Source organism: Pantherophis guttatus, chromosome 3, assembly GCF_059756535.1.
Source record: "Pantherophis guttatus breed Tessera chromosome 3, ASM5975653v1, whole genome shotgun sequence".
NCBI classification, from domain to species: domain Eukaryota; kingdom Metazoa; phylum Chordata; class Lepidosauria; order Squamata; family Colubridae; genus Pantherophis; species Pantherophis guttatus.
This window is the reverse complement of record NC_142065.1, coordinates 83,251,993-83,266,463: the sequence shown is the minus strand read 5'-3', so window position 1 is coordinate 83,266,463 and position 14,471 is coordinate 83,251,993. Positions and strand designations below refer to the sequence as shown.

Genomic DNA, 14,471 nt, shown 5'->3' with positions numbered 1-14,471 from the left:
ATAATTCAATTTTGATAATATGGAATATATACATATACACATACATACACATATATTTCTATTTTATTTTATTTCATTTTATTTTATCTATATTTTATCTTTTATTGGGTAGTTTCTGAGTAAATGACTACTTTGGTATGCTGTGTTAATCATTCGTATTAATATATGACATTCTCCTGTTATCCAGATGGAATCTAATTTGCTCTAAATAAATAATGTGGGCATTTCAAAGATAAAACTGCAAAAAATACTCCTCCAAACCTGCTTCTCCACAGATTGTGGCATCTACAGTGCAGTTCTTTCTTCATGCATGACTAGATTATCACATTAATGCAACAACCTCAAAAGGCTGTAGCATCTGTCAGTACTCCTAGAAAACATTCATTGTCCAAGGGAAGAACTGTAAGTCATGAAATTGGCACAGGAAAGCATAGTAACAAATAGCAGTCTTTGTGCTGGGACTTTCATCTCCCATGTAGACAGGTCCTCCCTCACCTGGTGGGACTACAAGTCCTAGAATACCTAGCCAATTTGCCTATTGATTGGGAATTGCCGTTAAAATGTCTGCAAGGTGCTGGGTTGTCTACCTCGGATTTATGAGAAGTAGCTCTCCAGATGTTGCCAAGCTACAACTCCCAGCCACTCCAATAGTGACAGATGCTTGGATTTCTAATTCAGGGCCACAGCTTTCTCACTTCTGCCTTATGGGAAAGTGAGGAAATTGGTGCTTACATGCTCATAGGTAAATGTCCAGATATACAGTGCATTTCAGCAAGATTACCATTAACTCCAAAAGCCACATAGACAAAGCGTCCATTTTCTGCTTCATGATATTGTTCTTCTAAAATAACACACCATGTTAATTTCACCATGGAAACAATTGCTCACCATAGAATCAGCTTCCCTCAGGTTCCGGCAAGAATAATGCAGAGTTCCTTAACAGACAACACCAAGTGAGTCACTTCAACACAACTCAAATCCCCTCCCTCTCCCAATTGAAATAATGGCAGAAATTTAGCAGCAACTAAGAAATCTTTGAGAAGAGAGGGTCAATCCAACAGCACCCATTTCTAAGCAACAGGTAAACATCCAAAGATTGGCAGATTTAAGGCAATGTGGTTAGCCTGAGCAGAATCAAAATGCCAGGCTTTAATTCTGAGCTACAACAATAGGGTTGACTAATTCAACAATATATGTAGGACCACAGGATCTCTACCCCCTAATGTGGAGGTTTACATGGTACAATTAATATTATCCATTCATTTTATATGACTTTCCACATACATTTTCATACTTTGTCCATAAGGCAGTTTACACTTTCAAAAACTTTAAATAATAGGGCAATGCTGTATAAGTCTATTTAGAATTGGGTCCCCTTAAATTAGGGAAGGTTAAGTCTTAGCTATCCCAGAAAGCTCTAAAAATCCAGCTTTTCCAGGGAATGATTTGTGATTGATTCTAGAGGCACAAATATAATCTTTAGTTTTATTATTCTTGCATTCTGTTTATCTTTTATATATGACTGCATTGATATAGTTGGTTGCAAGGGTGCCACAGTGGCTCAGTGGTTAAGTCACTGGGCTCGTCGGCTGGAAAGCCGGCAGCCCAGGTTTGAGACCCAAATGCCACATGACGGGGTGAGCTCCTGTCCTCGACCCAGTTCCTGCCAAACTAACAGTTCAAAAATATGCAAATGTGAGTAGATAAATAGGTAGCATTTCAGTGGGAAGGTAACAGTCCTTTGTGACATCATACTGGTAACATGACCATGGAAATGTCTTCAGACAGCGCTGGCCCAATGGCCTTGAAACAAAGATGAGCACCAACCCTTATAGGTGGCAACAATTAATGAAGTAAAATCCATAGGGACTACTTTGCCTTTATAATTGGTCACACAGTCAGCCAGATGTTTAGATTGGATTTGGTACTTTTAACCACCTATTAATTCCTTCCCAAGGGCCTGGCATAAACAAATGTTGTTGCTTGATGATATTAAGGGTATCATTGCAGAATGTAAGCAGTTCCAAATAAAGTTGCATTTTTGCAATTGTCTGATGGTGATTTTGCCAATGCCAATGGTTTTCAAATGGTGCTCCATAGGTTTTGGGATTTCACCCAAGATGCCTTTTACTATTGGTATTAACTTTTCTTGCTTTTGCCAATAGGGAGTTTCTATTTCTATTTGCAGTTCTTGGTATTTTGTGATTTTTCTCCAGTTTTTTCTCTTCCTTTATTATGATGATGATTTGTTGCACAGTCAGCCACAAATCCAGTTAGACTGGATTTGGCATTTTTATCCACCTGTTGAGTTTCACCAAGGAACTGGGATAGATAATGCTATTATTGTTGTTACAGTTGTTGTATTTTATTAAATTAATTTAGAGCAGATTGGAATGGGGTGGTGGATAGATTTCATGAATAAGCAAATGCGAGAACAGTTTTGAAGCACAATTCAGATTAACACTAAAACCATCAAAATGGAAGATAAAAGACAGAACAATCTATTCTGATTTTAAAATAAGTGTCAATTTATGCATTAAAATATTCTTCTAAAGGTTAAAGGCATTCACTGAAATTTCTTTCTAAAAAAAGCTAATACAAAATGGATAGGTGACAACTTATCTACACAGATTGGCCTCATGGAAAGTTCAATGACCCCTTTAAAGGTGCCACGAGATTTGATTCAGCACAGAATGTAAAGAGAACAGTGGAAGTACTGATCAGTAAGACATTGTAAAACAAATTGTATGGGGAAATTGTGAACATAATGTGAAGGAACTGAAACTCATTTTTATATCCACACATTATAAAATTGTCTTGCCAGAAAAAATATGACAAATAGCTGCCAGAATATGGAAGAGATTTGCCATTGCGTCCCATTCCCCCCCCCCCCCCCCATTTCTCAGAGTAGCCTACACTTCCTGGTTTTTCAGATTATATCCCATCCAAATTCCAATCATTTATCATAAATCAAATTCAGCTAGGTGCTGCATTCAGAAATACCAGAAGTATATTTCTTGAAAGAGCTGTTAAACAAGTTTCTAGAATGAAGTCCTTATAATAATTTTTCAGAAATAACATCCAAGAAGCTACAATATTTCACTCTAGAAAGAAAAGTGATGGGGAAAATGAAAGAATTATAAATGGAGGATACCATCATCTGGACCCGATAAAAATTAAATAAAGCAGATGCATAGATGATCCAAGCTAGCACCCAAAGAATGCATTCACACAATACACTACCTTGTTAGCGTTTGGCTTACCATGGTGTTACAAGTCAAAATCATAGTTTAAGTGATTGATAATGTACATTTTGTTGTAATTTCATTTTAATTGCGCTCTAGTGTGTGAAGCTAGTTTATTTCCTTGCTTCTCATTAAATGCCCATTTACTCCTTTAGAAAAATCTGGGAAATGAGCACCTTAGATGCAACATGGTTGTATTTTTGCTGTTTTCAGCATATTCCAACACTGCTCTTCCCCTATCGGTACACAAGTGGTTTGCTTTCTATTTGCAACAAGAAAGTGTGTCATGATCAAAAATTTTGGAATCATGCTTTTAATTTGAAGAGTCTCCTTTTTTAAAACTTGCAGACCAATATTTAGATCATGACGTCAACCTTTTAATCTACCGGCTTAGCTCAGGAATGTCAGAATTTAAAGATTTAAATAATTCATTGTTTTTTAAAAAAGATGTGCTATTCTAAGATCAGCGCAATAATGACTTTTCCCCCCTCTCCATATTCTTGCACAACTAGGCATATGCCTGACCAGTGCTGCCAACTGGACGAAGCAGCAGGCAAAATGCAAAACTGTGGACCCTGTGATACAATAGGAATAATGCAGAGTAAATAATAGAACTTAGATGTCATTTCTGTTATTCTTATCTGCTTTACTTGGGTCTGCTTTAGATGCAGGGGAAGCTCATCCCTTGTGGGCTCTCACTCTTCTGTTGGATATTGAATAATATACAAGGTGAGTCCGTGTTTGTTTCAAGTCTTCCAGATGGACCTTAGCCCAGGCCTTTCTTTTAACAGTTAGGAACAGATTAGAATAGCTTCTTCCAGTCTCCCAAAACAAAACAAGATTGCAGAACGAAGGATTGTTTCACACATGCAGAGGCATTGCTGAATTCCTGGATTCTGAAAGTGTGTGGTCCGAATGTATTCAATTAGCTAGGAAAGTACTGCATTTCAGAAACTGGGAGGAATTATGAAGTCTGTTTATCTTCTCTTTTCGTTGCCCATTCTTATGCCGATTCCACCTCTCTGCACCAGTATCTGGGCCAAATCAAACTGCACTATATATGATGCACCATTGTGAAAAGGATCTGGGCTGAAAACTGTCAAAGGAGATGGAAACTAGCCATTGTGATATTCTGGGCCAGGATCTGGAGAGGCAGAATCCTTGCTTGTTATAGTACCTATTGCCTTTTATGATACCTGATGCCCAGAGATCTTGAGATGCTCCAAATTGAGAGGTCCTTGGTGCTCTCTGAGTTTGCTTATTTTCTTACACATGTTTATTTATCCACACTAGGTAACATCATCAGTGCTAGAGTAAGGAGTGAGGTTCGCTGTCAGTTTATATTCAATTTTTTAAAAATTGATTTTCTGTTAAATGCATTTCTTAGTGCTTTATAAACATCGTGTTGTCTGGGTATTTAATTTGCTTAACAATACAAATTGCATTCTTTTTTCCAACCATTGGTAAAATAAATTCCATGTTTGATCATATTCTACATCCTCTTTCTCTTTAATTTTCAACGTCAATCTATCCATTTCTGCACAATCTAGTATCTTCTTAACTATTTCTTCATCTCGCGGTATATCTTCATTTGCCAGTATTTTCCAATATTGTCATCAGTGCTAGAGTAAAGAGTAGGGTTTGCTGTCAGTTTATATTTTAGTGGCTTGTCCTGTCAGTGTTGGCGGGAGTGGCCTTGGAGCAGTAGTGGATTTCTACCGGTTCGCCCCAGTTCGGGCAAACCTGTAGTGGTGGCGGCGGGAAGCTTCGCCCACCTGCCTGGATGTTATTGCGGACGCTCTGTGCATGCACAGAAGGTTCTGTGCATGCACAGAAGCACTGCGCAATCAAAGCAAGCGCGCATGCACGCTCCCAATTCCAAACCGGTAGCGAAGGTAAGTGGAATCAGTGGTGGGTTCCTCCCGGTTCGGTCTGGTTCAGCCGAGCCGGTAGCGGTGACGATATGACGTCACCAAACCGGTTCTCCCCCCCACCCACGTTATTACCTTTTATTTGGTCCCACTCCCAATCTATTGCTGCCTCCTGAGTCCCAGCTGATGACTAGAGGGGAAAAAAACTGTTTAAACTCTTGCCACGAGGCTTCAAAGGGCCGTCCTACAGTGGATCAGTGTTAAAAGCAAACAAATGAGTCGGGTCGTAAGTGCGAGGACTGGTCGTAAGTGCGAGGACCTTCCAGAAATGACTGACCAGCTAGCCACGCCCACCTAGTCACTTGACCTCCAAGCCACACCCACAAAATAAGCCACGCCCACAGAACCGGTAGTAAAAAAAATTAGAACCCACCCCTGAGTAGAACCCACTACTGCCTTCTACTGATTCCTTTGTTGGGCTCTTTATAGTTGGTTTCTTTGGCAGTTTCTTGATTGGCGTATTGTTTATTTGACTGTTGGTTTGATATTAAATCCTGGAGTTATAATCTATGCTGTTCTGGGTGCTGATTGCTGGTGGAGAGCTGCTTGGGTCTTTTTGTTCCCCAGAGGTGGATTTCAGCAGGTTCTGACCAGTTCTGGAGAACCGGTAGCGGAAATTTTGAGTAGTTCGGAGAACCGGTAGTAAAAATTCTGAGTGGCTCCGTCCCCATCTATTCTCTGCCTCCCAAGTCCCAGCTGATCGGGAGGAAATGGGCGTTTTGCAATAACCTTCCCCTGGAGTAGGGTGGGAATGGAGATTTTACAGTGTCCTTCCCCTGGAGTGGGGTGGGAATGGAGATTTTACAATATCCTTCCCCTGCCATGCCCACCGAGCCACGCCCACAGAACCGGTAGTAAAAAAAAAAATGAAACCCGCCAATGTTGTTCCCCTTTTGGCTGGTTGATTGTTTCTTTTGCACAGCCTATGGATGTTCATGTTTATGTATCTATTGAAGGCTAATTCGTCAGCGCGCCAGGTTTCTAAATTAGGTCCAAATTATCCTCAGAGCGACCGGGAGTAAAGGTGATCACGACTGACCCAAAAACTATCCCGAGAGCGCGGTGTTTTCCACAGCCCCAACATTGCACACATCATCCCCTCAACAAACCCCCACCCACCCACCGCCATCCCCAATAATTTCTTTTTTTTTTTCTAGAAGGAAGGAAATCTACCTCATTGGGCGAACGGGCCGCGTGGTGCCCAATCAGATGGCTGTGTCTGGAAAGGCAAACTATCGCATCTGCCAGTGATGTTGCCGACATCCACGGCTCACTTCTCCCCCCCCAAAAAAACGCAACCTGTGGGGAAAAAAAAAAAAAAGCTTTTCGCCACGCCCTCCCTCCCTCCCTCGTGAGCTGGCTGATTCCCCCCCGCCCCAATTTCTCGCCCTCCCTTCCCTGACGTTCCGTAAATCTTCACCCAATAATGCTTTCAGACGAAAGCGGGAAGGGGTTAAGGGGGCTGCATCGCTCTCTCCCCCCGCCCGCTTCCCCTCGCTCTTCTGCCTCCTCCTCTTCCCTCTCCCCCTCCTCCTCCTCCTCTCCTTCTTCTTCTTCTTCTTCCAGCTTTATCATCATGTAGACACCCGGACCCCCTTCCCCTTTTCTCATGGAGCAGGTTCCTTGACGTCAAATCTATGAATATTGCACGAAAAAGCCGGCTTGCGAGAGCTACCACAGCGGCTCGATGTAAGCCCGGGATCTATCCCGGCTTGGACCGCGGCGGCGGCTGTGGCGGCGGCGGCGGCGGGCAAGAGGAGGCTCTGATCGCCGCAGCTTTGGAGAAGGAGGAGAACCGGCGGCTGGTAGCCGAGAGCGGGAGAGGAGGCCGGCCGTGCAGCGCTGGCGGCGGCGGCGGCGGCGGCGAGCAAGGGGGCTTGCTGCTGCTGCTGCCGCCGAGAGAGGAAGAAGTGCTGGGCTGCGCGCTCCTTCCCAGGCGAGAGGTGGCCCCGGGGGAATGTGACATCACCGCGCGGGTCTGGGGCAGCCGAGCGGGAAGGCTTCCCGGCAGCGTCCCGGCCTCCCTGGCTAACGCGCTGCCGCCGCCCGCTCCCGCGCCGGCTCCCCACCTCGGCCCCGTCATCAGCATGTCTGCGAAGGAGAGGCCCAAAAGCAAAGCCGCCGCCGCCACCACCACCACCACCAAGGAAAGCGTCACCCTGTTGCCTTGCTTTTATTTCGTGGAGGTGAGGCTGCTCGCGCGGCTCGATCGGAGGGGACGGGGGGGGGGAGAAAGAGACAGCCAGGGGGCTCCCGATCGCGCGTGGGGATGCCGCTGCCCCGGCCCCGAAAAAGAGCAACCGTCCGTGGGAGCCCACTAGCGGGGCTGCGCGTCTGAGCCGCACGAAGCGCGCCTTAGCGCAACCGCGGCGAGGTTGAAGGGATGAGGGGGTTGTCAGGATGGGTAGGCGGCAGGTTGGAAACGGCGAGGGAGGTCTTGTCCGACGTGCCCAGCGGGGCATCGGCTCCAGACCTCGTATTTGATTCCGAGGGAAGGAAGGAAGGGAGACCACCATGTTCCCCGAAATTTGGTCCTTCGAAATCTCCCCGCGGAGGTTCGGAAGCTGGGCCGTCCTCGTCCACCTGCCTTGGAAACTCCACCTCCCTCTTTGTTACGGGAAGGGAGGAGGGAGCGTTTATTTATATTTTTTTAAATAAATAAATAAATAAATAAATGAAAAGAAATGAAAGAGGAGGGGGTTTGCAAACGGAGAGGAGGGGGGCCCGCGCGATGAGATCAGATCACGTGCACGCGGTACCATTCCCAATGTGGCTTCAGACGAAAAGAGGGAGGGTTGTGTTGTGCTTATACCAAGCATATATACTTAAGACAAAAAAAGAAAGAAAGAAAAGAAAAAAGGAAAGGGATGTTAAATAAGTTGGAGGTGGCATAATTGAAAGTAAATGTATGTAAGATCATTAAACGATCAGAGCTGTGGGGGGGTCTTTTTTGACTTAGGCTTGGGAATATTTGGGGATGCTTCAGACATTTGGGATGTGCTGAGAGTGTGGTTGCGATTTCTGTAGGTTGTCAAAGCTACACCGCGTAGCTTCATCATAGCAAGCCAACCAAGTGAGGTGCTATTTTATTTATTTATTTAGCCAAAGATCTACTGGTGCTTGTGTGTGTGCATATGTGTCGGTGTGTGTGTGTGTGAGAGAGAGAGAGATACCTTATTTCTGCTGCACAGGCATTCTCTTCTGCTCTTCTGGTGATGTAATGTACAGGCCCTTGCAGCGCAGGCAGACTAGGAATTCAGATTTTCCTGTTTATTGAAACAGCTCAGCAAAAGAGCAGAGGTGATCAGGATTGACACATGGAAGCCACTCAACCCGCGCCTTGCTTTTCAAAGTAACTCACATAGCAACTTAGGAAAAAGTTGCCCACAAGCATTGACTGTGTGCTGTCCCTGTGTGAGTCCCATCAATAGTGCAGGTTTGGGGATGATATTCTTGGAAGTAGATCTTTTCAGTGGTAGTCAATAGCTGTTTCACACAGACAAGAAGAAATCTAATAAACTTTCAAACAAGGAGTAAGGCATGGAGGCTGATCAAGGAGAGATTCAACCTAGAAATTAGGAGAAATTTTCTGACAGAACAATCAACCAATGGAACAGCTTGCCTTCGGAAGTTGTGGGAGTTTCATCACTGGAGGCTTTCAAGAAGAGACTGAACTGCCATCTGTCAGAAATGATGTTGGGTCTCCGGAATGGGTAGGGGGTTGGACTAAATGACCTACAAGGTCGTTCAAACTCTGTTACTCTGTTACAGTTTGATCAATTCAGTGCCCATTTACCTGAATCAGAGAGTGATTTGTATGTTTGTGAGTTTCAAACAAGGACTGTACCATGGTAATAGCAGTGCTGAAGAAGGAAGGATAAGAGGTATGGAAGGTGATGCAGATGAAAAGGGTATTTTGAAAATGAATCTAAATAGCTGTGTGACTTTTTATGAATGTTCTGAAAAGTCACAAAGAGTACTCTGCTTGTAAGTGCAGATGTATGTTTGTCTGAGTATATCTATCTTTTCATCCATGCATCCAGATAGAAATTTCCAAGATTCCTGATGTTTTCAAAGGAGAAATTGAGAGGAATGTATTTTCATTCCTTCTCCTCAATCTCTCATTGATTTCTTAACAAAACAATAAATAGAAACTGAATAATTAAGAATCATCCTGTACACTGCACTCATCTGAAGTCTGTTTTTACTTTCTTGAGAAGAACGTAGTTCTACATTATGTCTATCATGCACTACCAAAGCTGAGGGGAACATCTGGAAACAGCTATTTGAAAGGAACTTTAAGGAAGGGTCTCTGGAAAGGTTGCTGCTTTGTGAATTTCTAGATCTGGAGCTCCAGTTTAATGGTCAGAATCTCATATTATAACTTAAAATGGCAGTGTTGAGGGATTTCAACCTGTCAGGTGCATTCAGAGAAGAAAACGCTCAAATAAGCAGAGCTTAGATAAGTGTAGTTCTTTATTGGTTTCAGGATATTTTTTAAGACTTGATGCAACATGAATGTAAAAATCAAGGGCTCTTGGTTCTGACACTTAACGTGGAACTAAGTGATATGATGGACATATGGGAATTCAACAATGTGTAAAAGTGCCTATAATAATTATGTGCTCTCCTAAACAGCAGCATAGAAGTTCACAGCACTGGAAAGTCATTTTCTGTATTTTGCTTCTTTGGGGAAGAAAATAGGAAGATGTGAGTTGGCTTGTTTAACATTGTCTTTCAAAATACTGTGCATTGAGGGATGTGGCACTCCAGCTGAACTGAAATTTGTCTAAAATGCCTTTTGACTTCATTGAACACACATTGTAATGCACTACATTGGATACATGGAAAACAGATATTAATATTTCACTCTATTGCACAATATAAAGAGAAAAAGAAACACATTTGCTGGCTGTTGTTTCATAAAAGGCAACTAGCTCAACAAGGCAGCCAACTAAGAAATTTTGGAGATTGGAAAGTTGCAAAAGAAATACTTTTAAAAAGTGCGCTGTAGCTAGCACAGTGCACAATTAAGAGTGAAAAGAACACAGGAGTCCTCAAAGTAATATATGCAGAGAAGGCAACATTTTTTTCTGTTTATAATTTTTTATAATAAGTTTTACAAAGGACATAAAAACTAACACAAACTAATAAATAGTAAGTTAAAGAAGGGGAAAAAGGCAAAAGAATGGAAAAAAAGAATGAAAAGAAAGAAGCTTCCAATTTTCTTTGTGGCAAACATATTATTAAATATTATAAGTAGAAATACAAAACTGTCTCCTACTCTAGATTATAAAAAGTTCACTTTTTCTATTATCCAATTATAAGTTCTTGTTTTTCTATCATGAAAAAAGTCTGTAAGAGGTTTCCAGTCAGCCGTAAATGTAGATATTTGGTTTTTCTCTGATCAGATAAGTTTAATTTAGCCATCTGCAAATTCCATCATCTTCACTACCCATTCCTCCATTGCAGGCAAGTTTTGAGCATAAAATAGTCTCATTGCAATTGTCATATAGAAAGACCAAGTTTCATGATTTTTTTCTAGTTACCTGTCCATTAGACCCAAAAGAAAACATTATGGTTTCATTTGTTCTTTAACCTTGAAAACCTTCTGAATTGATGTATGTATTTGTATCCATTTTTTGCCATTTTTGCATGCTAAAATGTCCATGTTGTTCATATTTCCAGCAAGGATTCAAAATACCTTTACACATTCTACACAATTTCTCTGGTGACAAATACCAATGATACATCATTAGAAGACAACATTTTTGACATGTGGAAACAAACCACCCAACCTGCAAGTCCTTCATGTTTAATACATCACATGTACAGTGCTTCCCCAAAAATAAGACCCCGTCTTATATTTTTTTGAATCCTGAAATAAGTGCTTTGCCTTATTTATGGAGATGTCTTATTATTTGGGGGTGCTTGGAGCAAGACAGGGCTTCTCTTGCCATCTTACCTGATTTCCAGCTCTGTCTCCCTAACCTAACCAGAAGAAATGGCGGGGCCAGCTGCGCATGCGTTTAAATATTTTCAGGGAGGGCTTATTTTCGGGGAGGGGGGACTTATTTTAGCGCACACGCTCAAAAGCCCAATTGTGCTTATTATTAGGGGATGTCTTATTTTAGGGGAAACGGGGTATTGTTTGTAATCTTTAAGGGACTCAAACATGGGGAGGGACATTTTTCACAAGGATTTTGTTATTTGGATTTTGGTAAAACTAAAGTTTGATTCCAGACATATATCACTCCTGATTTAAAAAAAAAAAACAAAAAAAACCCTACTAGTTGTGAGGAAAAGAAGTCAACTACAGTTTATTTATTTAATCTATTTATATTAGTGGCCCATCTCAACAATAACTCAATGACTAAAGTTCTCTACTATTTGGAAAAAAAAGTCTTCATGGGTCTTTCCTATTCACAGCCACTGTAAATTCAAAATCCTTACGAGTCATCCCCAAAGATGGAGTAAAGCTAACTTTTTCATCATACTTTTTGATTATCTTGTTTGTAAACCACCTAGAGTAACTTAGGTTTGTAAACAACCTAGAGGGACGGTGTAGAAATTTGATAGACAGATAAATAAAATAAGCTACTCAATTCTACATTGTCCTGAACGCATGGAGAAATTCTGAACATCCTTAGACTTCATTCTAGAACAGTGTTGTGAATATGATATCTGTAGGAATCAATGGAATTCTAGGAATTCTTTCTTAGCAACCATATGTTTCATGTCCAACTGGCATTTTGTTGCTTTTCTTAAGGATTCCTTTATTTATTTGTTTGTTTTTTTAGATTTCCTTAATTAAAATGAAATGGACAGTTTCCATATTGGAAAACAAAACATTAGTCTCTAGTACCATTTTTTAATCTCGGGAGCTTGCAACATCCTTAGAATGCTAAATGGCGCATGGTTATAACCTACAGGTCTTTGTTTGGAGGTATACCCACCAGCTTAGAAGAAAAGAGACAAAGGTGTTATGAATCAAAAAATATTATCCTAGTGCAGGCCATTAATTTTTCCAAGGGGCCAGATGAGAAAATGGGACTGTTGTGGAGGGCCAAACCAATCGTACTGTGAAAGTGTGTAATCATGCACAGGCTCACATACTTAAACTGAAAAATAAAATAGTAGTCACCTTCAGAATAAAAGCAATGCAATTGTATTGCATGCGTGACATATACTTATTTCTAATTTCCAGTTGATCTCACATGGGCTGGGCAGGGAGAGCCAAAGGGTCAGATGTTGCTCAGGGGAGCATAAAATGCCCAGGTCTGTCTTAGCAGCTAGAAAAATGACAAGCAGAAATATTAGCAGTTTGACATCTGATGAATGGGCATTTTGTGGTTGGTCACAGCTACTGTATACACAGCACAAATTCCTCCCAGCCAGCCACCTCAATGGTGGCCATTTTTTAAAGTGCCTATAACAGATATTCTATTCTTGCTCTGGAGCCTTATTGTGTTGCTACCACATATCCCATCCCCCTCCACATGCTTCTTTCTTTGCTTGGCAGGATTCTCTAAAAGGCTTTTATACAAATCCAGAGTTGGAGGCTAGCCAAGAGAAATTCTCCATATTGTCTCCCATCCAAGGATCATCCGTAGTTTTATAACCCTATTCTGATAACCCTTAATTAACAATTGAGAGAAACACCCATTTATTTAAATTAATTTGCTTTCAAATTTTATGTCGAAGAACTGTAACAAACATAAGTTTTGCATATGTCTGCTTGGACTTTACTTGGACTTTACTTGGACAATGAAAGAACTCTCATTCTAAGATGGGAATGATACTATTGTGAGCATAGAAAAACTTAAGAAAATGTCGTGGGGTCAAAATGTAGATGCTGGGTAGCATGCCTGGATATTAGAGCTGTCTATCATGGAGTATCCAAATATCTTATGTGGAAAACGTTTTGAGATCCTTCTGTGTTGTACGTCTTTGGATACATGTCTTTTATGGGAAGATAGCAACAGCCCCTGTTCTCAGTCCTGCCTCTATTTAATCATACATAGTGAAGAAATCATAGAAAAAAGAAATTAATTATTTGGGACTTGCTTTAATTAACTAATTATCCAGTATCATCACTCGCATGGGCCTGGCAGCAAAAATCCAAAAAAAAAAAAAAAATGCAAGGGGAAAGCAAGAGAGAATCACAGCATTAGGACACCTGGTCAGAAAACATAACCTTCTAATTCTGTGCAATATTTAACAATTATGATGATTGTTAGAGAAGCAGAAATGTTCAATGTATTTATATGTTTGTGACCACCAATCTCCTAAACACTTTTCTCCAACATTCTAAAATCTGTTGGGAGGTTTCATTGATCCATCCAAAACGCAATCGGTCTATGGATTATTATTATTTTTGGATAAATCTGTAATCTGGATGAATGTGAGAAGATGTTTGAATGAGTTTTCTAGAACCAAACCACCCACCCACCAAAAACCACCAAAAACACACCCACCCACCCCCAAAAAATCCCACTTAACTGTCTGACTATGGCTGATGTGTTCAGGAAATTAGAGGAGTTCAAATAGTATTCCCATGAATTTTGGCATTCCATAAGAATGCAAAATCTATAATAAGTACCACTGGTACTCTAGCATACCAGCAGATCATTTTCATAAGACTGAGCACCAGTCTTCTTTTTCTTGGAGGTAAATGTGTCTATTTACTTAGAACTGAAGTTAGATTCTGTTCCTAGTACTTATGGGGATCCCACCCTCAAATTATTGGTTTTATGGCAGCATATTGAATAATAATGAATATTCATTTTTTTTCAAATTCTAGTTAAGTCATGGGTCCTTGGTTGACATGCTCAGAATCCTGTACTAGTAATCTTACTATATTTGGCTATAGGAAAAATGATGAGTTTTTTTCCATCACTCCAATTCACGTTCCAGCTTTATCTATATCTTCTCTCCTTTTCTCCTGAACAGTAATTTTCTCCTAAAGCCAACTTAACCTCTTTATTCGAATGATGCCACTTGAAAAGCTCAGTGTGACAGAACCCATCCCCATTTCAAGTGCCACAAAAGGAAAGCACAGTGGTGGCCATTGATCAAGCCAGATGGTGATCATTGGAGTTGACCTACAACACGCACAGAAGGGTATCAATTCTGGAATTATAATTTGTACACTCAGTTTGAATGAAATTGAACAGCTTCGTTTATCTAATTTAGGCCTGTACAAACTAAGGTGTGAGCTATAGCAAAATGTGCTATATATGTTTTGTGTAAACTATAGTTCCATGAGAGATTGGTGGGTTTCTGTGAGAGAATG

General features: G+C 41.1%; 1 protein-coding gene across 1 annotated transcript in view; it reads left to right on the top strand.

The window, feature by feature from the left end:
• Positions 1 to 6,646: 6,646 nt before the first annotated feature.
• The window catches only part of PLPPR4 (phospholipid phosphatase related 4), a 45,459-nt gene continuing 37,634 nt past the window's right edge, over positions 6,647 to 14,471 (top strand). Inside the window, exon 1 of the mRNA XM_034437256.3 lies at positions 6,647 to 7,362. Within this exon, the coding sequence (XP_034293147.2) occupies positions 6,814 to 7,362 (549 nt within the window). The 5' untranslated portion in view covers positions 6,647 to 6,813. The remainder of the gene's footprint in view (positions 7,363 to 14,471) is intronic.